The 27,577-nt window shown below is 39.8% G+C and overlaps 1 protein-coding gene across 1 annotated transcript in view; it reads right to left on the bottom strand.

The window, feature by feature from the left end:
• The window catches only part of LOC131838611 (uncharacterized), a 156,612-nt gene that overhangs the window by 85,286 nt on the left and 43,749 nt on the right, over positions 1 to 27,577 (bottom strand). The window contains exons 7-8 of the mRNA XM_059185053.1: positions 1,351 to 1,500; positions 257 to 301 (exon numbers count right to left, since the gene is read on the bottom strand). Of these exons, the coding sequence (XP_059041036.1) occupies positions 1,408 to 1,500 (93 nt within the window). The 3' untranslated portion in view covers positions 257 to 301; positions 1,351 to 1,407. The remainder of the gene's footprint in view (positions 1 to 256; positions 302 to 1,350; positions 1,501 to 27,577) is intronic.

Here is a 27,577-nt window from a genome sequence, read left to right as displayed (position 1 = left end):
AGTGGGACGCCTGGGTGGCTCAGTTGGTTAAGCAGCTGCCTTCAGCTCAGGTCATGATCCCAGCGTCCTGGGATCGAGTCCCACATTGGGCTCCTTGCTCGGCAGGGAGCCTGCTTCTCTCTCTGCCTCTGCCTGCCATTCTGTCTGCCTGTGCTCACTCTCTCTCTCTCTCTCTCTGACAAATAAATAAAACAAAATAAAAATCATTAAAAAAAAAAAAAAACCTCTTCCAAGTATAGGGACAGAGGAAACATACCTTCCAACATTCTGTCCAGTATTCCTCTTGGAAACAGCTAAATGTCTGAAAAGGAAGTACTGAATGTTATATTTAAAATAAAAGGAGGTGGGTTCTCCAAAGACAACTTTATTGAAAGGAACATTTTCTGCAGTGAGTGAACAGCTTCTAGAATGCAGCAATGAGATATGAGGCAAGGTGGATTTTTTCCTATCTTTTGTTATTGGCATTGACCCTGAAGGCCCTCGGCCCTCCCCTGAAGCTTAAGGGGCTTAGATCAAGGGCAGATTTTGAAATTGAATTTATTCAGATTAAGCAAAACCTCCAGCGAGAGGATTTACTCCCCACAAGCTGTTGCCAAGTTGGGGCTGCCAGGCCAGGTCCATTTTCCTGAGCCACAGTCAACTCATTGCTGGCAGCATCCTGCCGGCCACTTTCCTTGGACATTAAACATTCGGTTTCCTCAGCCTCCTGCATCCTTCTCTGTTTCTCTGATATTTTTAAGCAGGGTTCTGGCAGGCTGCAGATTTTCTAACAATTGTACAAGGAGAGATGATCCCAGGGAACACAGCCAGAGATCCAGAGTTCTAGAACAATACTCCTTCCTTATCAGCTAACCACTGACAAATCACAGTGAGATCATTCCTGGTGAGGACATTTTGCCATGATAACACTCTAGGACACAGGGGAGCAGTCAGAAGCCCAGGGTTATTAGAAGCTGGTTGTTTGAGGGGTTTTCTTTTAATGTTTTATACCTCTGGTTTGCCAGTTGCTAATTTTCCTCCACAAATCTGAGAAATTGTCACTGATTTTAAGACATGGATGTGGCTGGGATAATAGTTGTAAATCTATCCCTCGATGTGAGGGTCCTATTTCTGGATCCTGTACTCTGCCTTCAGGAACGAGTTTCTCTCAGTATTCGGGAGGCTTCATGTCTCAAGTTTTTCTCTTTTGGGTCTGTGTTGTAAAAATAGCTTCAATGCTTTTTTTTTTCCCTTATAAAAATAACACACACACACACACACACACATACACACACACACATACACACACACACACACACGTTTAGAAATACAACAGAAACAAAGAAAAAAATAAAAATCTTACAGTCTTACCACTAAGAGATGGAGATCATCCTTTTGTTATCATTGTTGTTGTTGCTGTTGTAGTTGTTATGTGAAGGCTCCAAGTCCTTTGAGATTCATTTTTAAATATCTTGACAGGATGTTGGTGAGTCCAGACATTGAGGCTGGTTCCTCTAATCCCTGCAAGATGGAAGGCAAGCCTGTGTAGTTCAATGCTGCACCAAGTACAAAGAAAACTGCTGACAGCTTATTGAGCTACTATTTCCAGAAAAATCTTTGTCAGGGTGGATGGGGTCTGAGAACTCCACTAAATGAGAGAGAAATCTGAGCACTGGAGAGTGACTGCTTTCCCCATAACACCCAACATCTCAGAGGGAGCAGAAGGACCAAGAAAACCATCTCCTGGTTCTCATTTTAGTGGTTCCTCCTTCATCATGCCAGTTGTCTCACTACAAATGAATTACAGTAATAAAATTCAATTTGAGTAAAAACATTTGGCTATGCCAACACTCAAAGCATGAGGAATTTTTAGGTACTAATTATTTGGTATTGTGAACAAAGAGTCACATAAGTATAAATGTCCAAACTATGAACAGCCAGCTTTCTGGGCACAAAGACTTTTAGCTTAATTTTAACCAGTTTCAGTGGAAATTATTTTAAATGTGCCACATTAAAGACAGGCGCATTTAATAACAATCTTCTCTTGACTCAAAGTTTTAATTATGAGCCTCAGTTTCAAATCTATGCTGTAATACAGTGAGACCTTCTGGGATGGTAAATTGTAAAACCCTGAAGGGCTCTAGACTGCTAGGTTTTCATCATTTTATGTTGGCTTTATATGGATTTTTTTTGTCTCCCCCTTCACAATCAAGCTGTCAGCGATTACTTCTTGCTGTCCCCAAAGTGTCTGAGACCCTCTCCTCATTTGTTTCCCATGTGCAATGCTGCTTTTAATCTAATGCATGCCAGGAAGCAGACATCCATGTTTGTTAGAATTATTTGTAATGTAAGAGTAAGTAGGCTCTGAGTGAGTAGCGAGGGGGTCTCAGTCATAAAATTAGTTAGCAGACTTAGGGACATACATTTTGCTTGCTCAGAAGACTTTTTACATTTTCTTTCTCTTTAGATTGGCAAATAAATAATGTCCAGATAAATTATACAGTACTCTAAAAACATAGATATAGGGGCACCTGGGTGGCTCAGTCGGTTAAGTGGCTGCCTTTGGCTCAGGTAGTGATACCAGGGTCCTGGGATCAAGTCCCATATCGGGCTCCCTGCTCAGTGGGGAGCCTGCTTCTCCCTCTCCCTCTGCCTGCCACTCTGCCTACTTTGCTCTCTATCTCTCTGTCAAATTAACAAATAAAATCTTAAAAAAAATAAAATAAAAACATAGATATAAACAGACATGAGGAATTCAGATATCATTTGCTCATTTACGTACATCAGTCTTTGCTTGGGAAGATCCTAAATCCCTAAGCAATAGTGTAGATTCTGGGGTCTTAAGTTGTCTCTTTCATTCCTTTTAAATTTCTAAAATCACTTTCCAACAAAAAATTGGTCTTTTCTGAACTCAGGTGGAGGGCTAGTGGAAACACGGCCGTGGCTTTCCCTCATGAGAGGCTGGCAAAGAGAGAGGACAGGTCTCCCCGTGAGGGCCACTTTCCCCCAGCAGCTGCAGTCTTCCTCTCGGAGGGACACAAGTTGCTGACATTGTCACTTCTTCACCTGTTACTTGTGTATTTGTTACTTGTGTATTTGTGTATTTCCCTTTTTCCAAACTTTACAATTCTTTTCCATGATCAGTAAGACAGATTTGCCTATGTGGGCACCAGGTTTTCTTCCAGATTCTAAACTTCTAAGAATATGCTCACCGAGAATAAACAAGTGCACGAGGTGAACCAGTAAACAGCTAACATCCAAGCCCACAGGAGGCTGAAATCATTTTTAAAGCTACCATTAAAAATGGGGCTGTGGGAGCGGCGTGGGCTGCAAAAGCCAAGCTATTTGCAAACTTATGCCAAGACGGGGCATTACTCAATGCAAACACCTGCGAGGGAGCGATTATCAAATTATCCACAGCGTAACTCTGACCCTGCAAGTTGACTTTCCTCTCCCTCCAACTCCACGGTCGTTTGTATTTACCAGTAAACACCCACACACCCCGCACTCTGGTAAACCAAAAGGCCAAATTAAGCAACTCACACAGGAGTTAATGAGGGGTTGTAATAACACCAGCCCGGCAACACTGGGACGGAACATTAACGATCTACATAGACTTCCACACACCGCATCTCACTGGTGGCTTGAAATCACAGCGCGCCGAGGCACCACCAATGAGTTTTCCCCCAAAATGTGCAACACTGTAAAATAAAAAGTGGTTAAACTCTAATCCCAAGATTCCCTTCTATTTCATCCCACCGCTGCTCCCCCACCAACCACCTTTCTTTCCAGCTGTCAGTTTTTAAAGTGTATGTTTTAATTTTCCACGGTTGACCACATCCAAAGCTGTTTTAAGGGGCATGGGATTCTATTCTTCTCTAAAATCTATATGCAGCCGTGGATTACCACAGCTGGCTCTGGTAACATTTGCAAATTCTAACTTACTATCTAAGACTATTTCTAAGGCTATTGTGAGTGACATTAGGCCCATTTCTGGCAAGAAATCCTCTAGTTGTAATGGATACCGTCTTAAATGGGTCTTTTTGTGATCGTGGTCTCTACCCTTAAACAAATGCAGGGCATATTTTCCCTGATGGGTGTCCCAAGGAGAGCTTGGGAAGAAATCATCATTATCAAGGCGGTTCACCCAGACACACAGACTTGCTTGTTACCGTATTTAAAGAAGTGGCCACAAAGAAATAGTCATTGGATTTACAATAGGGGAAACCTAGTATGCATTTCCAAGGAATCACATTTTGGGGAGAATTACAGAATAATTACACATATGCTTAGATCGCGAGCATTCAATGAAGCGGACAGTATTTTGAGGATTTAAGATGTTGGTGTTGTGGTCGTCTCTAAGAAACCGGGATAATTCAGACATTCAAATGCAAAACCGCACCATTTGGAGAGTGTAATGCGGTCTGTTCTGGTCACTGTTACAAATTCGGAAAGGATTCCCTGGCTGCAGACATTAGAGGCACTTAATACTTAAATCTGTTTCCAAATGTAAAGCATAGAACAAAAGTGCGGGGCATTAATGAAACGTATCCTAACACTGGTGTGCTGACACATTTCATTAAAGTGTCACTTTGGGAGAGTAAAAAATAATGACAAGAGCTTTGCTGTGTGCAACTTGATAAGGTCCTCAGATGAAATATCATTAACTAATAACACATTAAACATCCATTTTAACACTATCAGGATTTTCAGATCATGCTTGAATTAATTTCATGCCTAGGATGTTGACTATAACAAATTACTATAAATTAATCTCTTTTATGGGTCTAAATACTGATTGTTTATTTATGTTAGTTTTATTTTGATGGCCAGGAAATTGAGAATTTTTGGAAGTTATTTCAATTTCCTCAAGAAAAACACTTTAAAACATCAAATATCTTGTTTACTTATGAGGCCATCCATTGGTTATTTTCTGAATATCCTGCATTTTAAAAAATACACACTTTTCCCATTTTGGGGGGTGAGGGGCAAAATACTTGTCCGCTGAACTCTAAAAATTTCTAAGTGTTCTTCTAAGCTCAAGATAGTTTTTCTTTTTTTGAAATCTTTTGATAAAAGATTTCAACAAATATAGACCAAAAGTCAGAATTTTATCATGTTGTCTAACAAAAAGTCTTCCAATTTAATGTTCCAGTTTAAAGCTAAGTAGTTTTCTATTTAGGAAATGCTTCCACATGTAAATATATATAATTCATATTTTCAGTAAATTTTTGAAGCTTCCCCTTCAAAGACCTTGTGTTCCAAGTATCAAAATAACAAGCATTTTGCAATTTTGGCAACTATGTCGATACTCTTAACTGACAGATTTATCTTGGGTGTTTTCCCACATTTATAGATTTGTTTGATTTTGTGCAGAAGAGTCATTCTATAAAATGTAGCAAGGCAAGAAATTCCCAAGCTGAGCCTATGCAGCCAAGAATCAAGTTGCAAAATAACACAAAACAGAAGAGATGAAATAGAGAAATTAATCTAAAGCAAAACAAGAGAACTGCACAAGAAACTTAGAGCTGGCAATCTCACAATGTGAAAGGTTAATCACAAGATTTAAAATCTAATCTTGCTTTCAAAGGCAGTTCATGTAATTGCATACATTGTAAAGGGACATGAGAACAGTGGGAAAAGAAAAAAATTTAAACAAGCAGGCTTGATATAAGCTGTAAATTTAATATGGAGAAAAGCAGAAAATTAGCAAGAGCAGGCACAAACCTCAGAAAAGGGTCAGCTAAGGAACTGGGACAGTAGAAATAGCCCCAATTAGACATGTCTAAAGAAAGGGGAACTTTAATTTTGGATAAATATGTATTTGAATAGAATGCTCTCTAAAGATGTTTTAGATTTAACTGCATTCATTCGTGTTGTCTAACAAGTATTTCTAGGGGGCCTATCCTGTGCTGATACTATAGGAATGCAAAAATAAATTGGACACCAGAGGAAGAAAGTCATAGCTCCCTAGAACACAAAGCAGAAAGTACTAAGTGAGTTGAGAAGTGGGAGAAATCACTCCATAAAGAAGATAGCTTTTAAACTATGCTTAGAAGGATGGCAGGACTAGGTCATATGCAGATGGGAAAGTATGGACTTTATGCAGAAGTCAGAAATGACTTCAGGCTGATAGGTAGCGCAGTCTCCCTAGGCAGGAGCAGGGTGGGCTGGCAAGGGACATGTGGGAGGCATCAGAGAACCTGGAGGAATTTGACTTCATTCTCTGGAAAGTGGGAAACCACGGGAGTTCTTGAATCCCCAGAAGGGAAAGATGCTAACGTGTTGGAGAAGTTTCACTTGTACGGGGCAGCCAGGAAGAGGAAGGAGAAAATGGAATCTCAGTGGAATATATTTCAGAACAGCAAAAACAGAGAAGTTTGTGTTCTTGGGCTACAGAAGCTAGAAAGAATATTTAGGGGTCATGGGTTTCTTAATTTCAAGACTGCCATTTCTTGCTAATTGGAAAAGCAGTAAGAGGTGCCACTGAAGGATATGTAGTTTATCAGAGAACTGTGGAAGCCCCTGGCCAGTGCATACTCCTCAGACCGAATCTGCTGGTTTCCCCAGAGAGAGGCACAATCTGGGGTGCATGTCGAATGCCAGGGACTGAACAGATGATAACCACCCCCAAGGGTATATGGAATTCCTCATCAGAGCCAGGATTTGGATACATCTCAGGCCCAACCATGATATACAACTGCCAGCCAGCTGTATATCTGCATGCGGGCTGTATGCAGAAGTGTGTGAAAAAGGAAGGAAGCCTCCTGAACATTGGGAAAGGGGAGCAGGAACGCACTCTGTCAGCCAACATTTTTAAAGGTTTCAGTAAAACTATGTGGTGTGAGGCTTTGGGGTAATGTACTAGTGAGCCAAAAAAATTTTTTTTTGGTTTTCATAGGGGTATTTTTTAATGTCATATATTTTATACTTCTTTATACTTATACTTTTCAAAGTGGCTTTTAAAAATGATATTATTTCATTTCCCCCAATAGCCCCATTATTTTTGTTTTACAGAAAGAGTTACAGAAGCCCAGAGAGGTCGTGTGGCTTCTCCCTCAGACCTCACAACCACTTGGTAGAGGAGTGAGCAGCCAGAACACAGGTCTCTTGAATCTCCCTGCACTTCAACACCTGCCTTCCTCTGACCTGTAATCAACAAATGTCTATTGGGCATCTGTTCCACAGAAGACATGTTCCTAAGTCTGAGGAAAGCCTCAAGTTTTCCTGAGAGTTTTCACAGAAAAATCCTAGCAGAGTTTTTGGTGCCAAATGAAAACCTAGCTCATCTTCCCTGCATTAGAGCCCCCCGGTGGCAGGTAAAATAAGACTGACGACGGAGGATGTCCTGGGAAGTGTTGAGATCCAGACATCTCAAGAAGTCCTTAGGCTATGACCGCATGGAAAGATGAAATCACGGAAACATAGAAAGTAAGTTTTAGAAGGGCTCATCTAATCTAGTGGTCTCACTTGGCAGAGTAAGCAGCTGATGTCCAGAAAGACTGAGCAATGTGTTGATGGCAGCACAGCGTCCTAAGTTAGTGTTTCTCTCCAGGAAGAAAGGCACATCTCAGCATCTTCCTTATTTACTTACTCTTCTTGTGGGTTAACATTCATACAGAGACAATGCTCTCCTTAGGAAGTAGGACACAAAAGGATAAGTTCCTGGTATTTGCCCAAATAACTGTATAGTTGGGATACCTCCTGGCTCCTCCTTTTAATAGTTACACGACCCGTGTGACTTCAACCTCCTCATCCCCCTCTCAGCTTCAGTTTCCTCATTTGTAAAGTAGGAGTAGAGATAGCTCCCACCAGACAGTCTTGTTTTAAGGGTTAAATGAAATAATGCAAGTGACACACTTAGCACCAGCCTGGCATATAGTAAACCTTTGATATATGGTCATTATTATTATTACCCTTGATTACATTAAAATAAACTATAATTTATATATATATATAAATAAACAAATATTAACAATAGCTATCAATAGAATGCTTACTGTAGATTCGAGGTTTAATTTATAAACAACAATAGCTACTTCGTTTGAATGCCTAGGTATTTTGCAAATATTAAGTAATTAACTCACAAGAAACCTATAGGTAGGTATTTACAGATGAAGCCTTTGAAGTTGAAATAGGTACCATAACTTGTTGACAGCTTTATTTCAAATAACTGGCAAAGCCTAGTTCTTCAAGTTAAATCCAGCATTCTTTTCACTGTGTGACTAACAACTGTGTCATTAAGTCTTTATGTCTTTCGGATTGTTGTATAGAGCAATCCTGAATTTCACATGTGAAAAATTGAACATAACATCACCTGATGGGCACTTTACTCAGTCTGTAACTTTATATTCCTTCTAAGACTCATTTTTTTTTAAATACAATAGGAAAAATAAGATCCTCCCAAAATAAAATTATTGAAAGTTTTCAAGATTCTTTAGAGAATTAAATCAAAAAAATGTGGTGGGTATTTGTTTTTATAATAAATATGTTGGCCTGGAATTTGTTTATATCCCAAAGCTACTTGAACTGATCTTGACAGAAGAGATTTAAGAGAATGTGTGCTGTGTCCATGTTCACAATATCAGGAGCCTATGGTACCTACAACAGAATATGACCTTCTTGTGTCCATGTAATTAATTATTAAGAATACTCTCTTTTACTCTCAAAAGGGTAAAGGATGTACAATAAATTTTACAGCCATCCTACCAATAAATCATGGGGGCAAAGATAATTTCTCAACTTCTTTGAAATTAAAAAAATGGAAGAAGACTATTGGACTAACCCTCTTATCATAAACTACCATGAAAACTGCACAAAATAGATGAAACAAGTACTTTCATAATGGGACAACAGTAGCTCAGGACTATGAGATAAGCACTACGATTGTCCCAGATTTCTTCACACAGGCATTTTCTAAACCTCAGTACAGATACTGAGAATCAAGCAGAGCACAGTAGTCTCACTGAACAGAGGAGACAGAGGTAAGATTTCAGAGAGGCTGAGACAACCAGAATTTGTGAAGGGAAATTATTGTTGAGAAGAAAGCTACACAGTAGAAGATCCCTATAAATCTGTATGAGGTCCCATGAGTCTGTGACTAAACATGAACCTGCATGTGCATAGAGCAAGACACCACAGCCCAGTCAAAGAACAACTGCAGGAGAGCTAGAAGCTGAACAGACCCAGCACAGGGCTGAGAGCATTTGAGTTCTCCAGAATGGTGAGATCCGACAGTATACACAGGATATTAAATAGAAATTCCAGAAAGATCACAGCTTAAAAGTAGGGTTAAAATAAACTAAGGGTAAAGGTTTTTCTAGTCTTACCCTAGTAAAGCCTTATTTTTAAAAAAATCCTTTACAGAATAAATCTGATCATCCACAAAAATAATTACCTGAAAGAATAAAATTCAGCATGCTTTAAAGAAAGACCACAAGCTACAGACTCTCAAATAGCATCCACAATGTCCAGAATATAATTTTAAAATGACTAGTCTATGAAGAGTCAGGAAAATACATTCCGTAACCATACCCTTAAAAAAATAAGTCATTAGAACAGACCAAAAAATAGGAGAGAAGATGAAGAAGTGAAAAAAGACTTTAAAACATCTGTTATAAACAGGTTCAATAATTTAAAGGAAAACATGGACACAATGAAGAGGCAGATAGAAACTATTAAAATGAAGTAAAGGGAAACTCTAGATTTTAAAAAGACAATTTCTGAAACGAAAAATTTCAGTGGATAGATTTAATAGATTAGGTACTGCAGAAGAAAATATTGGTGAATTTAGCATGGCATCATAAATTATTCAAACTACAGTAATAGAAAAAAGCCTTAGAAACTTAACAGTACGTCAGTGAACCATGGAACAACATTAAGTGATAATTGGGCTTCCAGAAGGAGAAGAGATGGAGTGGTGGTAAAGGATAAAATTTGATGAATTGTGGCTGAAAATTTTCCAGGTTTAATAAAAATATATTAATCTGCAGATCCACAAAGTACAATAAATTCCAAAAATAACAACAAAAAACCCCACACAAGGTACATCTTCATCAAATTGTTGAAAAACAGTTATGAAAAGACTATCTTAAGAGAAGTCAGAGAGGGAAAAAGAAGACAATACATACAGAGGAATGAAGAGAAGGATAACCATTGATTTCACAATATAAACAATGTAAACCAAAAGAGAATGGAATGACATTTTTCTAAATGTTGAAAGAAAAAAAAGATGTTAAATTTGTATTATTAACATCACTTTAAAAAGCATCAAAAATATGAAAACCCAGAGATAAGTTTAACAAAATATAGTTCAGATCAGTACAGCCAAAATTTAAAAACCTACTACTAGTAAAAATTAAAGAAGCCCCAAATGTTCATGGGTTGATAGACTCAATATTACTAAAATTCCATTTTCCATAGATAGAGCTGTATATTCAAAGCAATTCAAATGAAAATCCAAGCAGTTTATTTAAAAAGAAATTGAAAGCTGATTCAAAAATTTATGTGGAAATGCAAAATAACTAGAATAATTAAGACAATTTTTAAAAAGAAGAGTCAATTTAGAGGGCTTTTAATACCTGATTTTAAGACTCATAAAAATTACAGCAATCAAGACCATGTGCTAGTATAGCAAGGACAGACATAAAGATAAACAGGAGAAGAAAGAGAGAGTTCATTTGATTTTCAAAAATGGTATCAATAATATAATTCAATGGGAAAGAAAAGGAATTCACTTCAACTAATGGTTAATGGTGCTGGAACCACTGGATATCCCTGTGAAAGAAAATGAACTTAACCAGTACCTCTCACCTATACCAAAGTAACTTAAAATGGATCATAAGTCTAAATGCAAAAGTTGAAACTATAAAATATCTAGAAGAAACATAGAAAAAAACTTCATCCTCTTGTGATAGGCAAAGATTTCTTAAACACAATACAAAAGCACTAGCAATAAGAGAAAAATATTGAGAAATTGGACACCAAAATTTAAGTGTCTGTTTTGAAGAAATACTAACAAAAAAGAAACATCAATCTTCATGCGAGGAAAAAAAATCCATGTTACATATATCCAACAAAGGACTTGTGTCCAGAATAAATACAAAGAACACTTACAACTCACTAAGAAGAAGACAACCTACTTTAAAAACAGGTAAATGATTTGTACAGCAAGCACTTCACAAAACAATACACACACACACAGCCAGCCAACAAACATATGAAAAGTTGGTCAACCTCGGTTAGTAACACGGTAAATGCAAATTAAAACCACAATCAGATCCAAGTCCTGCTGCTGATGTAGGGCAAGTAAAATTCTTATACACTGTAAGTGGTACAACCACTTTGGAAAATAGTTTGGCACTATATTTTAAAGTTGAACACACACTCTACATATAACACAACAAATTCACTCTTAGATGTTTCCTCAAGAGAAATGAAAACATGTCTAGAAAAACAACAACAACTTATGTCTGAATGTCCATGGCAGCTTCATTCATAATATCACCAAAATGGGAATAACCCAAATATTTTCAAAACCCAAATAATGTTATCAGGTGAATGGATAAACCAATTATGGTATATTCATATTGTGGAACACTGTTCAACCTTGAAAAGGAGCACAGATCTCAAAAACATGATGCTGAGCAAAAGTACTCAGCCTCATTCAGTATGATCTCATTATATGGCATTCTGCAACAGGCAAACTGATCAGAAATTAGATTATTTCTGTTACTGAAATTAGATCAGTGGTTGCTTGGAGGGGGCTGGAGTGAGATGAAGAATTGACTTGGATACTTATGAGGGAATTTCTGGAGGTTATGAAAATGTTCTAAGCCTTGATTGGTGGCATTACCAAAACTCAATGAATAGCACATTTTAAATGAGTGTGTTTTATTGTATCTTAACTATAATACAATAGTTATTTGTATTATAATAATACAATCAAAATTTTTTTAAATTTTTAAATATTTTTTAAAATTTTGTTTATTTATTTGACAGACAGAGATCACAAGTAGGCAGAGACGCAGGAAGAGAGAGAGAGAGAGAGGAGGAAGCAGGCTCTCCGCTGAGCGGGGAGCCCAATGCGGGGCTGGATCCCAGGACCCTGAGATCATGACCCGAGCCGAAGGCAGAGGCTTTAACCCACTGAGCCACCCAGGTGCCCCAAGGTTTTTGTTTTTGTTTTTTTTGTTTTTTTAAGAGGGAAAGGGGAGGGAAAGGGGGAAAGATTTGGAACATTATTCGGTTATTAGAGAATAAGGTAGGTAAATATTTTGGAATATAAAGATACAATATTAAGTGAAAAATATAAATTGTCAGATAGTACCGTTGATCACTGACCATTGATTGTTTATCATTAAACATATTGTTTATCTATTCATGCATCCATGGGCACTTGGGTTGCTTCCAACCTTTGGCTATTGCAAATATGCCACTATGAATGCTATTGTACAAATATCTGCCTAAATTTCTGTTTTCTATTCTTTAGGGTATATACCTACAGGTAGAATTGCTGGATCATGTGGATCATATAATTGTATGTGTAATTTTCCTTCCTCATTTGTAAAATAGGTATGATAATCCCTGTACTGTCCACACCCCTAGGGTTATTGGAACCAAATATAAAACTCCATTATAAGTTGTTAAACATCAAATTCATGTAAGGGATTATGAGAAAGTATTTAGGAGGAAGAGGACCATCCTAAAAATAAAATACATATACACAGTTTTAACAAAAGTGAAGAATAACTAAAATTAACATTTATTGAGGGCTTACACGTGCGAAGCATGTAGTAAGCATTTTACAGGTCTTAGCAAACTTAGGCCTCATAATGATCTTTTGAAGCAGACATTCCTATCATCATTTAACACCTGAGAAAACTGAGGTAGAGAAAAGCTACAATAACTTGCCCAAAGTCATACAGCTGATAAGCAAGAGAGCAAGAAATTACTTCAAGTAGCAACATTTCCCCCACCCTTGTCAGAGTTCTTTCAACATCCAGTAGGTTTTATCATAATTTACAATGACAAATTATAAAAGAATAAATGCATTTATCTCAGTTCAAAGCAATATAAGGAGTCTAGGAAGTGCAGAGAGAAATAAATCTGTTATTATAAATGTTACTCAAGTTTCCCCATACATGGCTTCATATCAGATTCTGGAAAGAAAGAAGAGTCCAGATATTTTAAGCACCAACTTTCTAAAGCTCAAGAAAAAAAAGGCTTTGGAAAAGATTTTGGCCTTCTTGTTACCTAAGGAGACTGGGTCAGAGGATGGGAGGGTGGGGGATAAGTCTGCCACTGACATCCGCACAAAAGAAAAAGAAAGCAAAGGAAAGCCTACACCCAGAGGCATGTTCAGGCCAACAGGAGACACACCATATTTCTGATGAGGTCTTCCCGCCTTCCTTGTCTTCAAGTGAAAACTGGAGCCATGAAATCCCCGTTTTGTTAACACTAAGATATGGTAATGCCAACCATTCATGACCATAAGCATGGAAAATTGATGAAATTACAGTCTGTTCAGGGCAGTAATATGGGGATCAGAGAAAAAAAATCCTTGCCTGTGTTAGAATCCTGGTGGCAGCTTTTTTAAAACAGGTGAACATTTTCTTCCCCTTCTGCTGGAAAACATCCCTTTGTGCAATATGCCAAGTGGATGCTTATGGAAAAGGTCAAAGGAAAAAAGCAAATGACACAAATAATTGAGATATTTTTATGGGCATGTAAGTCCATGAGCATTTCATTAGTATTACTGAAGCAATTTTCTGCTCTCAAAGAAGTAGCCAAATTGAAATTCTAGCCTACAATTTACTTAATGAGCAAAAGAATGTGATTATGTTGCCATAACATTAAGATTCGAGATGGTCATGTGACAGGTGTGAGGAAAGTCAGGGTTAAGGAATCTAAGTAAAGTTAACCTGGCCTTTTCCCATGAATGTTTTCCAACAGAATACGTCAAAAACCCATCACTTCTTCGAGAGCTAATGACAGCCACAATGCAATGTTCAGAGCAATGCATTTCTAGCATATGCTACACTGAAGTTTCAAGCAATTGAAAAATATTGCTGTATGTGATCACAGAGCAGTGACCATCTCAAGTACTATTTCCCAAGGTTCCAGGCTACATAATTGTGTCAGCTAGTTACAGCTATTTAATAAGTCAACCCAAAAGTTTGTGGCTTCAACAACTACTTTAAGTTCTCATGAGATATGTTGGTGTGCATGAGAGGTGGCTGATCTCAGGCTCACTCATAATGTTCACTGTGGGTTGACTGGTCTACGATGGCTTTGGCTAGTCTGGTATGACTGTGCCCTGCCCTCACATGGTGGGGTGTCCTCCAGCAGGCTAGTCCCAGGTTTTTGCTTAAGGCAATGGCAAAGTTCTGAGAAAAAGAATAAAAGCAATCAAGGCCTCTTGACATTTAGCCTCAGAGCTGACACAAGGTCTCTTCACTACCCTCTATTGGCCCCAAATAAGACATAATTAGCCCAGGTTCGAAGGGTAGAGGAAGAGAGTCCATCTCTGGATATGAGAAAGTGCAAAATATGGTTGCCAAGGAGAAGAGTAGAAGCCACTATAACATTCTACTTGGAGGGGCTCTTGAGTGGCTCAGTGGGTTAAGGGACCAACTGTTGATTTCAGCTCAGGTCATGATTTCAGGGTCCTGAGATCGAGCCCTGCCTTGGGCTCCATGCTGGACATGGACTGTGCCTGAGATTCTCTCTCTCCTTTCCCGCTGCCTCTATGCCCCATGCACATACACACTCTCTCTCAAAAAAAAAAAAAAAAAAAAAAAAAAAATCTATTTGGGAAAGGATTGCCCCAAATTTACAAATAGATTAGAATCCCAAAGAACACTGGTACTCTATTGTTTGACTCTCCGGATGCATATTCCTAAGATAACAAATGTTGCTGTTAGGTTCTCAAGTAAATCAATGAGTCTATTATTACATATGATTGAAGAAACAACTATGCTTTTGTCAGTGTAACCTAAAAAAAATAATAATAGTGTGGCTGCTAGTAAAATAACAAAGAGGAAATTAGCAGGAAATCAGAAGTTGCTTTTTATTTCTTAAAGGTGCCTTAGGAGAGCAAGTTTTGTTAGAAGGTGACTACAGTTATTTTGAACCACGGACCTAGTAAGTGACCTGTGAGAAAATTAGGAGCGCCTTGTCTCCAAGTCTTTCTTCGCCATCTACCACTATCACCCATTACTATTCCCTAGCCACCAGACATAAGTAGTTTGAGTTCTAAATCCCCAACCCACTCCAATCCCATTCTTGTACTTACTACTGGGAAATGCAGGCAACTGAAATAATATTTAGGTTTGGAAGCCCTGAGTCCAATGAGGAGTTTCTGTAATGGTTCTGAAAAGAACTTCTGTTCACTTTTCAGTGATTAGAATTTAATGTCATTTATTCTTTTTCTTAAAATTTACTTATATTTCAAACATGGGGAAAAATTTAGAGAATCCTGTAACAAACACTCCCATTTCTAATGTTCAAGCTCTACTTAATCTGAAAATGGTCACGTTTGTTTTACATTTCTTTTGAAGAAATAAAGCATTACGGACAGTTTTCCCTGTACTTCCCTCCCTGATCTCAGTTCTCCCTCTCATCTCTCTGTCCCTTCTTCCTCAAAGTAACCACTAACCTGAATTAGTCATCAGTCACCAGTCCCATGAATATTCTATACTTCTCCCTGTGTATGTATTCATAAACAGTATATAGCTTTGTCTCGCTCGTTCTACACTTTATATAAATTGCTTTTATATGTTGTACCTATATATCTGTATCTTGCTTTTTTCACTCAACATTTTAATTTAAAAAAATTTTTTTTATTTATTTAAGTAATCTCTACACCCAACATGGGGCTTGAACTTATGACCCGGAGATCAAGAGTCACATGCTCTTCAGATTGAACCAGACAGGTACCCCTCACTCAACATTTTTACTTATTCATTCATTCATTCATTCATTCATTCATTCATAAAGCCAAGGAAAAGGGGTAGGAGGGGCAAAGAGAGAGGAAGAGAGAAAACCTTTTTCAAGATTTTATTTGTTTATTTGAGAGAGAGAGAGAGCATATACGAGAGAGAGCAGCAGGATGAGGAGCAGAGGCAGAATTAGATGATGTGGGGCTTGATCCCAAGGACCCTGAAATCATGACCTGAGCCAGAGGCAGGTACTTAACTGACTGAGCCACCCAGGCATCCCGAAGTGAGAGAATCTTAAGCTGGCTCCACACCCAGCACAGAGCCTGACACTGGGCTCAATCTCCTGACCCTGAGATCATGACCTGAACAGAAATCAAGAGTCGGACACTTAACTGACTGAGCCACCCTCAATATAGGTGACCCTCAATATTTTAGAAATATTTTTCCATGTTGTTGAACAGCACTCGCTTACTAATTTTCAGTGTTGAAGAGTTTTCAATTGTATGGCTATGTCAGATGCACTTTTCCATTCCCCCACTGAAGGACATTAAGTTGCTTGTCGTTTTTCTCTATTATAAACAATATTGTAATTAATCTTCTTGTGCATATTTTTACATAATATGTACACTGGCATATATGCCTAGAAGTGGAATTTCTCCATTTTAATGCATGAGCATCTTCAACTCTCTTAGGAATTACCAAATTACTCCTATCAGCTGTGTTTGGGAGTACATGCTAATTCACCTCTAGAACTGTAGAATTGTCAGCTTTTCACATTTTGCAACTTGATGAGTACAGTAGCGTATCTCAGCATTTTAGTTTTCCTCATTACTATGGAGACGGAATTTTTCTGTTTATTGAGCTCTTCATTTGTGAATTACTTGTTCATATTTCTTGGCCATTTATTATCGTATTGTTTTTTCCTGTTGCTTGTGTATTTTTTCAACGTGAACATAATTACCCATTTGTCATATAAATAGTGACGATTTTTTTCCTCCCTCACATTTAGACTTCAACCAAGTTTATGGTGTTTTGGTTTTATAGAACTTTAAAGTTTGTATTCAAATGTCCCAAAGTTTTCCCTAATTTTTATCAAATGCTATTTTCCTGCCCATGCCTTAGATTTTACTACTCAAAATGTGGTCCACAGACCAGCAGCATCAATATCATCTGAAAATCATGGCTTGAGAACCACTGTTGCAGACAGATTCTCTCCCCTCTGACCTTCTCCAGGACTGTAAAGGATACGCCTTCAGTTATTCCCTCTTTTTCTTACATCATCTGAATCTTCCTCTCTATTATACCTTTCCTGCTCCAGTATATGCAGTCTCAAACTGTCCTTGATCCAAATTCTTCTCCAGCTGCTGCTTCATTTTTGGGGTCCCCTTTTCAGCAAAGCTTTTCACACTGGCTGTCCAGATGCACAGCCCTTCCTTGATCAGATCCTGAGCACTCTCTAGCTACTTCTATCTGTCTCCTGCTTCCATCACTCCCCTGAAACTGACCTTATCCAAGTCAGCACCCAGATCTTGGTTGCGGAACTCAAAGATCATTTGCCAGTCATCATCTTATAAGACCTTTGAGCAGCACTGGGCCCCACCAACCCCATTCTCCTTAAAACATATTTCTCTCTTTGCTTCTGTGAATCTAGATTCCTGATTTTCTTCCTACTTCACTGGCTGTTCTTTCTCTGCCTCCTTTTCTGGTTCATCTTTCCCTAACTCCCTACATATGAAGAATGAGGCAAGGTTTGGTCCTTGTCCTTTTGGATGTACACTCTTCAAAGGTTGCTTCAGCCATTCCCATGGCGTAAAATCAGAGGCATACCCAGGGCAAGGCAGTGGATACCCTCATCCCTCATACAATCAGTAAGAGAGTGCATGGTCTATATAGATTTTCAAAACAATATGCCAATTATACCTGGGTCTGATTTTTAGTGTCACCAATTCTAGATAGCATCAGTCATAAAATACTCCTTTTAGAGGGAGAGATTTTATTGATTTATGTTCTAAACAATGGTTTAATTAATCTTGAGTTTTAATAAAGATCTGGAGCTTCAAATTACCATATTTGTATTACTTTTCTTTAATTGTGTATTCTACATGGAATTTGGAAAAATCCATTTACACAGTGAGCCTTTCCCTTCTCCCACAGACTCAGCTGTGGGCATTCATTTCAAGAGAGGTTCCTAATACTTTGAAATTACTCAGTCTTGTGTCAGATACAGTTCATGTCTCTTCTCCCTGGAATACCGACATTCCTGTGATTTAGCAGTAGATTCAAAATAAGCAATGACAGTACAGTGACCATAAGAAATGACAAAATCAAACTTGAGTTATTTCATCTGTCATTCTCTGTGAACAGAGTATCTGCCTTCAACATTTAAAATAGTGAAACTGAGTGTGAACTACAAAGTGTAATACTTTTGTTGGTAAGTGTAAAATATAATTCATAAATATTTTACTAAATTTGGAGAATATCTTTAAAATGAAGATGACAATGAATTCTTACAATTTTACTTGTTAATTTTTTATTTTAAAACTAAAGAATAAATAAAGAAAATCTGAGTATTTCCAATTATTACAGGATTATTGGGAAAAATATTTTGTCATATAAAGGAGGGAGTGTTTAAAAAAAAAATCCACTCTGGGGTGCCCCCGTGGCTCAGTCGGTTAAGCATCTGCCTTCGGCTCAGGTCCTGATCCCAGGGTCCTGGGATGAACCCCCACACCAGGCTCTCTGCTCAGTGCAGAACATGCTTCTCCCTCTGCCCCTCCACCTCTCTTGTTCTCTCTTATGTGCACGTATGCACTAAAATAAATAAAATCTTAAAATTCATAAATAAATGTTAAATATTTGGGGGGAAAAAGACCCACTCTGGGTATCAAGCACATTATGTGTGCTTCCACTTGAAATGCTAATCTATGTGCATTTCCAAATTTCTCTTTTTCTCCTAGATCTCTCTTAACAGCTCCAAATTAATGTATCCAAGTGACTTGCCCAAGTGAGTCTATCTGGATACCCTACAGACATCTCAGAATTAGTCAACTAAATGGACCTGTTGATTTTACCCCATCTCAGCACCCAAGCCTGTACCTCCTTCCAGGCTTCTGAGTGAATGACCCAACGATGACCCACCCAGTTATTCTAACCAAATTCCAGGGGACATTGTTGATTCTTCCATTTCCCCCATTTCCATACCCAAGTAATCCCCATAGAATTTCCACTAGTATCATCAGAGTTCAAAGGGTCTACAAATGCTCCCCAACTTATGTCCTGATAAACCCACTGAAGGTTGAAAATACCGTTAAGTTGAAAATACATCTAATATACTTAAGCTACTGAACAAAAGAGCTTAGTCTTGCCTACCTTAAACATGCTCAGAACACTTACAGTAGGCCATAGTTGGGCCAAACCATCTCATGCAGAGCCTATTTTATAATAAAGCACTGAATATTTCATGTAACTTATTGAATATTGTACTGAAAGTGAAAGAGTGGTTGTGAGTGTATTGGTTTTCTAACCATTTGATTGCAGGGATGACCAGAGCTGTGGCTCACTGCCACTGCCCAGTGTCATGGGAGAGGATCTTATTGCATATCGCTAGCCCAGGAAAAGATCAAAATTTACACTTCAAAGTACAGCTTCTGTGGAACACATTATCGTTTTCACACCACAGTAGATTTGAAAAATTGTAAATGGAACCACCATAAATTGGGGACCATCTGTAGGCCCCGAGCTCTCAGTCCCTCAGCTTTAGAACCTACCTGTCCAATGCATGCCTCCCACAAAGGCCCTAGACCGGGCGATGCCGATGCCTTGCCCGATGCCTCTCAGTGATCTCCCACTGCTGAGCGTCATGACCATGGCCTGCAAGCATTTTCTGTCCAATATCGTGTCAGAACACTTTCATCCTCACTCACTCTGTCACCTCAGAGGTCTTGCCTCAGATTTCCAGACACCCCACTCCTTCCTCCAACTCGGAGCCCTTGACCTGCTCTCTCTCCCCTGGTCCTGGAAAAGCCCAGGAGGTTTTCACCCTGTTCTTCTAAGGGCCCATTCATTGTCATCCTCCACTTGGAGTTTAAATTCCATTTCTTTAGAGCGGTTTTCTTTGTTCTTACTTATATCCATTATCAACTTAATACTATTTATTTGGAGCTAAAACATGGAAAGAGCCCAGATGGCCATCAATATAGGAATGGATAAAGAAGATGTGGTATACGCCCATACACACACAATGGAATATTACCCAGCCATCAAAAGAATGAATTGCAAATTACTATTTGCAATGACATGGATGGAACTAGAGGGTCTTATGCTAAGCAAACTAAGTCAGAGAAAGACAAATATCATATGATTTCACTTATCTGTGGAATTTAAGAAACAAAACAGATGAACATAGGAGAAGGGAGGGGAAAATAAAATGCGATGCAATAAGAGAGAAAGAAACACCATAAGACTCTGAACTCTAGGAAACAAATGGAGGGTAGCTGGGGGGTGGTGGGTGGGAGATGGAGTAATTGAGTGATGGGTATGTGCATGTGATGTACTGAGCACTGGGTGTCATATACAACTGATGAATCACTAAATTCTACCCCTGAAACTAACAATACACTATATGTTAATTAAAATGAATTTAAATTTTAGAAGATCCTGTTGATTTGGCTCCTGGTGAATGGTTTCTCTCCGCCATGATAACATGAGCTCCAAGAGGGCAGGTCTGTTTGCTGACCACTCTCCCCCACTCACTTGCTTCCCCAGTGACTAGTGCCGTGTGGACACACGTGGGGCACATGGTCAACCCTTGTTGAGAATAAATGAATGAGCCCTCCCTTCCCGCTTGCATCTATATGATTGCTGTGTAGGTGCTAAGCTCTTGGGTGCCACTCTACACCGGCCCAGGACAGGACATCCTCCTCCCACTGAAACACTGAGTCTCTGCCTCAGGATTTTGGAAATGGGATCAGAGAGTCATTCCAGCCCTTTTAAATAACGTTGCAGCACAAAAGCCTAGGGCCTCTCCATGACTTTGTTTTTTATTGTTATTTATATAGCCAGAAAAACAGAGACAACAAATCAGCAGAGAAATAAATAAAGCAGATGTACAAAGACCAGGAAATGCAAGAGACAGAGTGTCCTGACAGCATTCTTATGCCTGGTCCTAGTTCCTCTGAGGCTGCTGCAGCCCCCTCCTTGGTAGCCACTAGATAGAGCAGAATCCACATAATAAAGACCCCTTTTGCTTAAGTTTTTTCAGACTGAGCTGCTCTCACCTGGAAGTGGATGTCGATGTCGCTCTGAAAAAAAGACATTGACCAACGGAACTGGCATTTACCAGCCAAAAAAGACAGCAAGAAAATGAAATAAAAGATCAAAGGACTCACTGGGAAGAGTGGAGTGTGATGGGCACGAGGAGAAGGCGTCCTCAGGGACAAGGGAGTAGCCAACAGGGAGGGTGGGGTGACAACACATGCGCTTTGATAGACGTGGTGTAACCATGATGAAATCAGACATCATAGACGGCATTCACACATCAGATGCACACCCCCCCTCCAACCCAGTCTCTACTGCGTGCGGAATACTGGTGTGGCCTACACTTCTGGTTTGGGTAGGAGTGGTGGTCCAAAATCCAGGCCAAGCTCTGCTTTCTAACTCTGAGTTTGTAGGAGCTGTAACTGCTCAAAACAAGTGTGTGTGTGTGTGGGGGGGGGGGGGGGGTCTCTGTTTAAAGTTCACACAAGGAAGAGTAGGGGTCCTGAGACCCAAATCTTCTTGAGAATGATCAAGGACAGGTCGTATCTTCAGAGTACTTTTACTCTAAATCCATATATTGTTATATTACAAAACTCTTCCCTAGAAAGGAAGAGAGGGACATCCTCAACTTATATCCTGAGCTAAATCTTGAACTATTTCAGGCAGGCAGGCAAGAGGGCCAGGCATTTTAGGAAGCAGACACTACATATAAAAGAATAACACGTGATGATTTGTGTCAGAAAAACTAGAGAAGTGGATGAAGAGAAGAAATGGGCGGGAATGGTGCTAGAAAGGAAAGAAGCCGTCAGGAAGGGTCTTGAGTTCTCTGCTAAGCAGTCTGGTCTTTATCCTCTAGTCCACAGAGCCACTGAGGGGATTTAAGCCAGAGAGTGACCTGGATGAGGATAGTGGGTGAATTGGAGAAGGCCAGGCCAGGAAGCAGGAAGACTAGGCTGGTATAACAGGCCAGGTCAGGGCTGCTGGGGGCCTAAGGAAAGCAGGGGTAAAGGCACCTGAAGGAGGAAACAGGCTGAGTGACATTTAAGGAGTGTAAAGGAGGTAATCTGGAGACCATAAGTCCTAGTTTGCCTAAGACAGTTTCAATTTACATCTGTTGTCCTGGCCTAATTACTAACAGTACCTCCTTGGATTCACAAAACTGTCCTGATTTGGGGCACCTGAGTGGCTCAGTGGGCTAAGCCTCTGCATTCAACTCAGGTCATGATCTCAGGGTCCTGGGATGGAGCCCCACATCTGGCTCTCTGCTCAACAGGGAGCCTGCTCCCCCACCTCCCACCTGCATCTCTGCCTACTTGTGATCTCTGTCAGACACATAAATAAAATCTTTAAAAACAAAACAAAACAAAACAAAACAACTGTCCTGATTTGAGGGATAAATTATAAGCTTTCCCTACGTATAGGACACAAAGGAGAGAGAAGAGTCTAGGCTGCCCTTTGGGATCTGGCTTAGACAGCCCTGACCTTTATGATTCTAGTTACTAGTGTAGAGAATAGAAAAGGAGCAGGTTTGAGCCAGAAAATAGTAAGATGATTACATACTGCTTTCAAGTACTAGTAAGACACTTGAATGAAATTACCAAGTAAATAGCTTAGAATGTACTAAAATATAGTGTATAGAATGCTGTAACTCAAAAGACAGTAAGAGACTCTGAAACCATCTGTCATTGTTACATGCTTCTTTCCCCAAAATTCTCCTCCAATCCTTAAATATACCAAGTTCTACATCAGAAACTCAAAATCACTGACAGAAAATTGAGGACACACCCACAATACATGAAAAGAGCAAAACCAATGGATTTCACTGATGGATACTGACAAAGGAATTTGGTTTCTCCTACTAAATCTTTTCCCAGTGGAAAACTTCCTGCCTTGAATAAGAATGTTTTATAGAAATGTCAGCATGCCCAGGTTCCCAGAGAAGGGATTTAAATTATATACCATAAGTCAATAAAGAAACTTTTCATGTAGTCATTTTAGGGCAGAACATTCCAAAACATAAAGGACAAATGTTCACAGACTGCAATTAAAAAGCACTTTCTGGGGGCTCCTGGGTGGCTCAGTGGGTTAAAGCCTCTGCCTTTGGCTCAGGTCATGATCCCAGGCTCCTGGGATTGAGCCCTGCATCAGGCTCTCTGCTCAGCAAGGAGCCTGCTTCCTCCTCTCTCTGCCTGCCTCTCTGCCTACTTGTGATCTCTCTGTCAAATAAATAAATAAAATAAAATAAAATAAAAAGCACTTTCTGCATTCTGGATTAAAATCAAATGAGAAGACTAACATATGATAAACTGAGAACTAGTTTTTTTCATGACCTCCACCATGCACTCTACGGCTTCCTAAAATTTAGCACAGTTCCTTAAGCAATCCTGACTCCCCCAAACACACACACACACACACACACACACACCACTGATATGTGGGATGAACTTCAGCAAAGAAACAATTTGTCATAGCACCAGCTAAAACAGGAAGTGTCGGCAAGACTGATTAGACTTACTAGGCTCTAGCACCCATCAGAACAGTGATGAGTGTCTGTGCCTTTTTGTTATAGCATGGGCTAGGGAGCAGTAATCAGGCAGAATCTGAAGGCCTTGCAAGTCAACAGCACTCACTCATGCCTGGGCCGTTGGAGATGGCCCTGCTCAGGCCCCACCAACCTCGTCTCCTTCTGACATGGTCATTCTGCCCATCTTGCCCTCTTGCCAGCCTCATCAGGCTGCATTTACACCTGTACAATCCTAACATTACCCACCAGTACCATCATGATTAATTAAGGAGACCTACCAAAGAATAGTTTTGCTCAATGAAATGTTTTTAATTGCATTAAAACTTGATAATTTCATTCAAGTGGTGTAATTTCAAGAAGGAGTCTAGATGTGTCTTAGATGTGTCCATTTCTCTCTTGCCTCTAATTGGTTGAGGTTCAGAGAAGAAAGAAATCAGGGGAGGATGATGAAAAGAGGGACTAAAAGATGATCTGGTCAAGCCCCTTGGTTTACAAATGTGCTACTAGCAAGAACAAGTGGCATGAGCAGGTTTAGGAACAAACAACTCACTCTTAGTAAGCATACAACTCAACTGACAGGGCAGACTTGCATAGGTAAACTGCAGAGGGCCCAACAAGCCAAGAGGGTTCATGGGGCTATATATTTAACAAAGAGAATGGAAAGCAGTGTTTTATTGAAATTAGTGAAGTTACAGTTGTTTGAGAGTGCTTCTGTAGAGGCCATTCCATCAACATCATTCTACCATCTTCTTTGACCTTGACCAAAACTAATTTTTCCATGGGGCAATGTCCACACATAGGCCAGATCATTTAAGAAAGAGAAATTAAGGTCTCACATAATGTTTCCTCCCAAATTACAGAGACTGAATCAAAAGTTGGGCCCAGAGGTTGCTGGCTTCTTAGAGTCGGGAATGGTTAGTTTCATGTGTCAACTCAGCTAGGCTATCATACTCAGTTATTTAATCAAACACTAATCTAGGTGTTGCTGTGAAGGTGTTTTGAAGAAGTGGTTAACACCTAAAATTGACTAACCTTAACGAGAGGACATTATACTTGACAATATGTGTGGGTATCATTCAATTGGTTGAAGGTCCTAAGAGAAAAAAAATGGGGTTTTCTGAAAAAGGTATTCTGCCTCAAAATTGCAGATAGACATCATCTGGATGTCTGACACTGCCTCTCTTTTCTGTGCTTACTGCACAGACTTGCAGGATAATAAGCATCCTGCAGGAAAAAAAAAATTACAAACGAGGTTGACAGGTGTGCCCACAACCAATTTAAGCTTTCCCAGGCAGTCAGGCTAAGAAAGCATGTATCTGTTGGGGCCAAAGAGACATCTTCAGCAGGTGACCCTTTCATTTTCCACTAATTCAATTTGTGTAGAAATAAGCATAGCTCATTGACTAAATCTGCCTTTCTCTTGAAGAGGAACTTGATACAACTTGAAATTGCTAACTTAATTCACATCTCCCGTTACAATCAGGAAGCTATATTTTTACTTGATTAAAATGAAGAAATCTGAGATCTGGAAAGAACCATAGAATACATCGGGTTGAGCCTCTCCATCAATAGTGAGGGTCTGGAAGGGCACAGAGAAACACTCACAGGAGACATGGCAGGGAATGAGCAGTGGGATCAGAAACTACAGAGTGGGAGCAATCCAAGGTGCCCCAGTAGACTGTCCACGCTGTGTGGGGTATGGCAAAGATGGATGTTGGGGGTGACGGGGTTGATGTTCCATCTGCAGCGAGAATGGCCCTCTGGTGACCACTTGCACCCTCTCATGGGAAGCCCTTTGTCCTCTCTCCAACTTCTGCTTAAATACTTTCAGTGATGGGGATTTTGACGTTTGTTAGGCATACCCAAACAAAGCTTGTTTTTTTCTGGTAGAACTGAATCTATTTCCTTGAAATTTCATACCCATTTCCTCAGCGGTTCTCACTTTGGCTGACATTTAGGCTTACCTGTGGAACTTCTAAAAAAATTCAGGCTACACACCAGGCCAGTCAAATGAGAATTTCTGAGGGTTGAACCCAGGCTTACAGATATTGCTTAAAGACCCTCAGGTGGCCCCACCTGGAAGCCGAGTTTGAAAACCCCTGCTTTTAGCCCGCTTCCTGTGTTTGTTTGCTAGGGCTGCCATAACCAAATGCTGCAGACTAGGTGGCTTAACCAACAGAAATTAATTTTCTCACAAGTACAGAGGCTAGAAGTCCAAGATCAAGGTGTCAGCCTCGCTCCTTGGCATGCAGACGGATGTCTTCTCACTGTGTTCTCACATGGCCTTTCCTCTGTATGTATCCCTGGTATCTGTCTGTCTCTCTCTTCCAATCAGGCCCCCTTATGATCTCATTTAAACTTAATCACCTCCATAACAGCCCAGTCTCCAAACACAGTCATGTTGGAGGCTAGGGCTTCACGTATGACTTTAGGGGGGTGGAGGACACAATTTTGTCCATACAGTTCAGCTCACCCACCAGAACTGGTTAAGTGAGAGCACCTTACACAGTGCCATGGCACCCAGGTGTGCATGAAATGTCCGGTGTGGAGGTGGCCAGTGGATTCTGGGGCCATCAAGGGCACTAGGCAGTTATCCAGGTATCCCTGAAAGTAGCACCACTGAGCAGGGCCGGATGCCATGACCAGCAATCTCACGAATCCCAAAACCAGCCAACAAAATGATCCATGCTGGGCCCCCACTTTTCTACCAGATGGATGAGCCAAGATTCTTCCCCAGGCAGACAGCTGCAGAGCACCCACTAAGCTACTGGAGGAGTTCAGAAGCCCAAGGAGCACAGAGCACAGGACAAAGAGATGGGCTAGAGGCCACACAGGTGCAGTTCCAGGTGGTGGCTTCTACCTTCTCCCTTCACATATATCAGATAACATACTGTGACAGACGAGCTGGTGGCAGGCAAGCAGATTCTGCAAATTAGAGCCTCATTGTTATTTTGAAATACTAGCAATTTAGATGCCTAGAACAGTAACTAACTCTTAGCAAGCCTCAATAAATAACTACTGAATGAACAAATAGATAAATGGAAATATTCGATTGGATTTTAAATCCATTAGAAATATTACAAGAGATTTCAACAAAGACCTTAAAAGTCCTTAAGTTTCATTTTTTTAAAAAAGATTTTAAATTTATTTAACAGAGAGAGAGATCACAAGTAAGCAGAGAGGCAGGCAGAGAGAGACGGGGAAGCAGGCTCCCCACTGAGCAAAGAACCCAATGCAGGGCTCAATCCCAGGACCCTGAGACCATGACCTGAGCCGAAGGCAGAGGCTGAACCCACTGAGCCACCCAGGTGCCCCCTTAAGTTTCATTTTAACTCTTAAAATTTTTTGAATTGTTGGAAAAATATTTCTAATTTTGTCTCTTGTGTGAAAAAAAGTTTTAAAAATTTAAAGAACTTATCATTAAACGGTCCTTGTCAGAATTGTGTGTAGCTATTTCAAGTTTAAAACCTGATTTTAAGAGGCATCTGAGTGGCTCAGTCGGTTAGGCACCTGCCTTTAGCTCAGGGTCCTGAGACTGAGCCCAGCATAAGGCTTCCTCCCCCTCCCCCTGCTCATGTTCACTCTCTCTCTCTCTCTCTCTCTCTCAAATAAATAAATAAATAAATAATCTTAAAAAAAAAAAAAACCTGATATTAAAAAAAAAGTCATGTTCACTGAGGTAATGCAGCTCATTGTTTCCAAGCAGTGTTCCAAAGCAAATTCTTCATCACATTTTAAAAAGATTTTATTTTTTTTTGAAGATTTTATTTATTTATTTGACAGACCGAGGTCACAAGTATGTAGAGAAGCAGGCAGAGAGAGAGGGGAGGAAGCAGACTCCCTGCGGAGCAGAGAGCCCGATGTGGGGCTCGATCCC

This window comes from Mustela lutreola, chromosome 1 (assembly GCF_030435805.1).
Source record: "Mustela lutreola isolate mMusLut2 chromosome 1, mMusLut2.pri, whole genome shotgun sequence".
NCBI classification, from domain to species: domain Eukaryota; kingdom Metazoa; phylum Chordata; class Mammalia; order Carnivora; family Mustelidae; genus Mustela; species Mustela lutreola.
The sequence above is the reverse complement of the archived record's forward strand: the minus strand, read 5'-3'. Positions and strand labels throughout refer to the sequence as shown.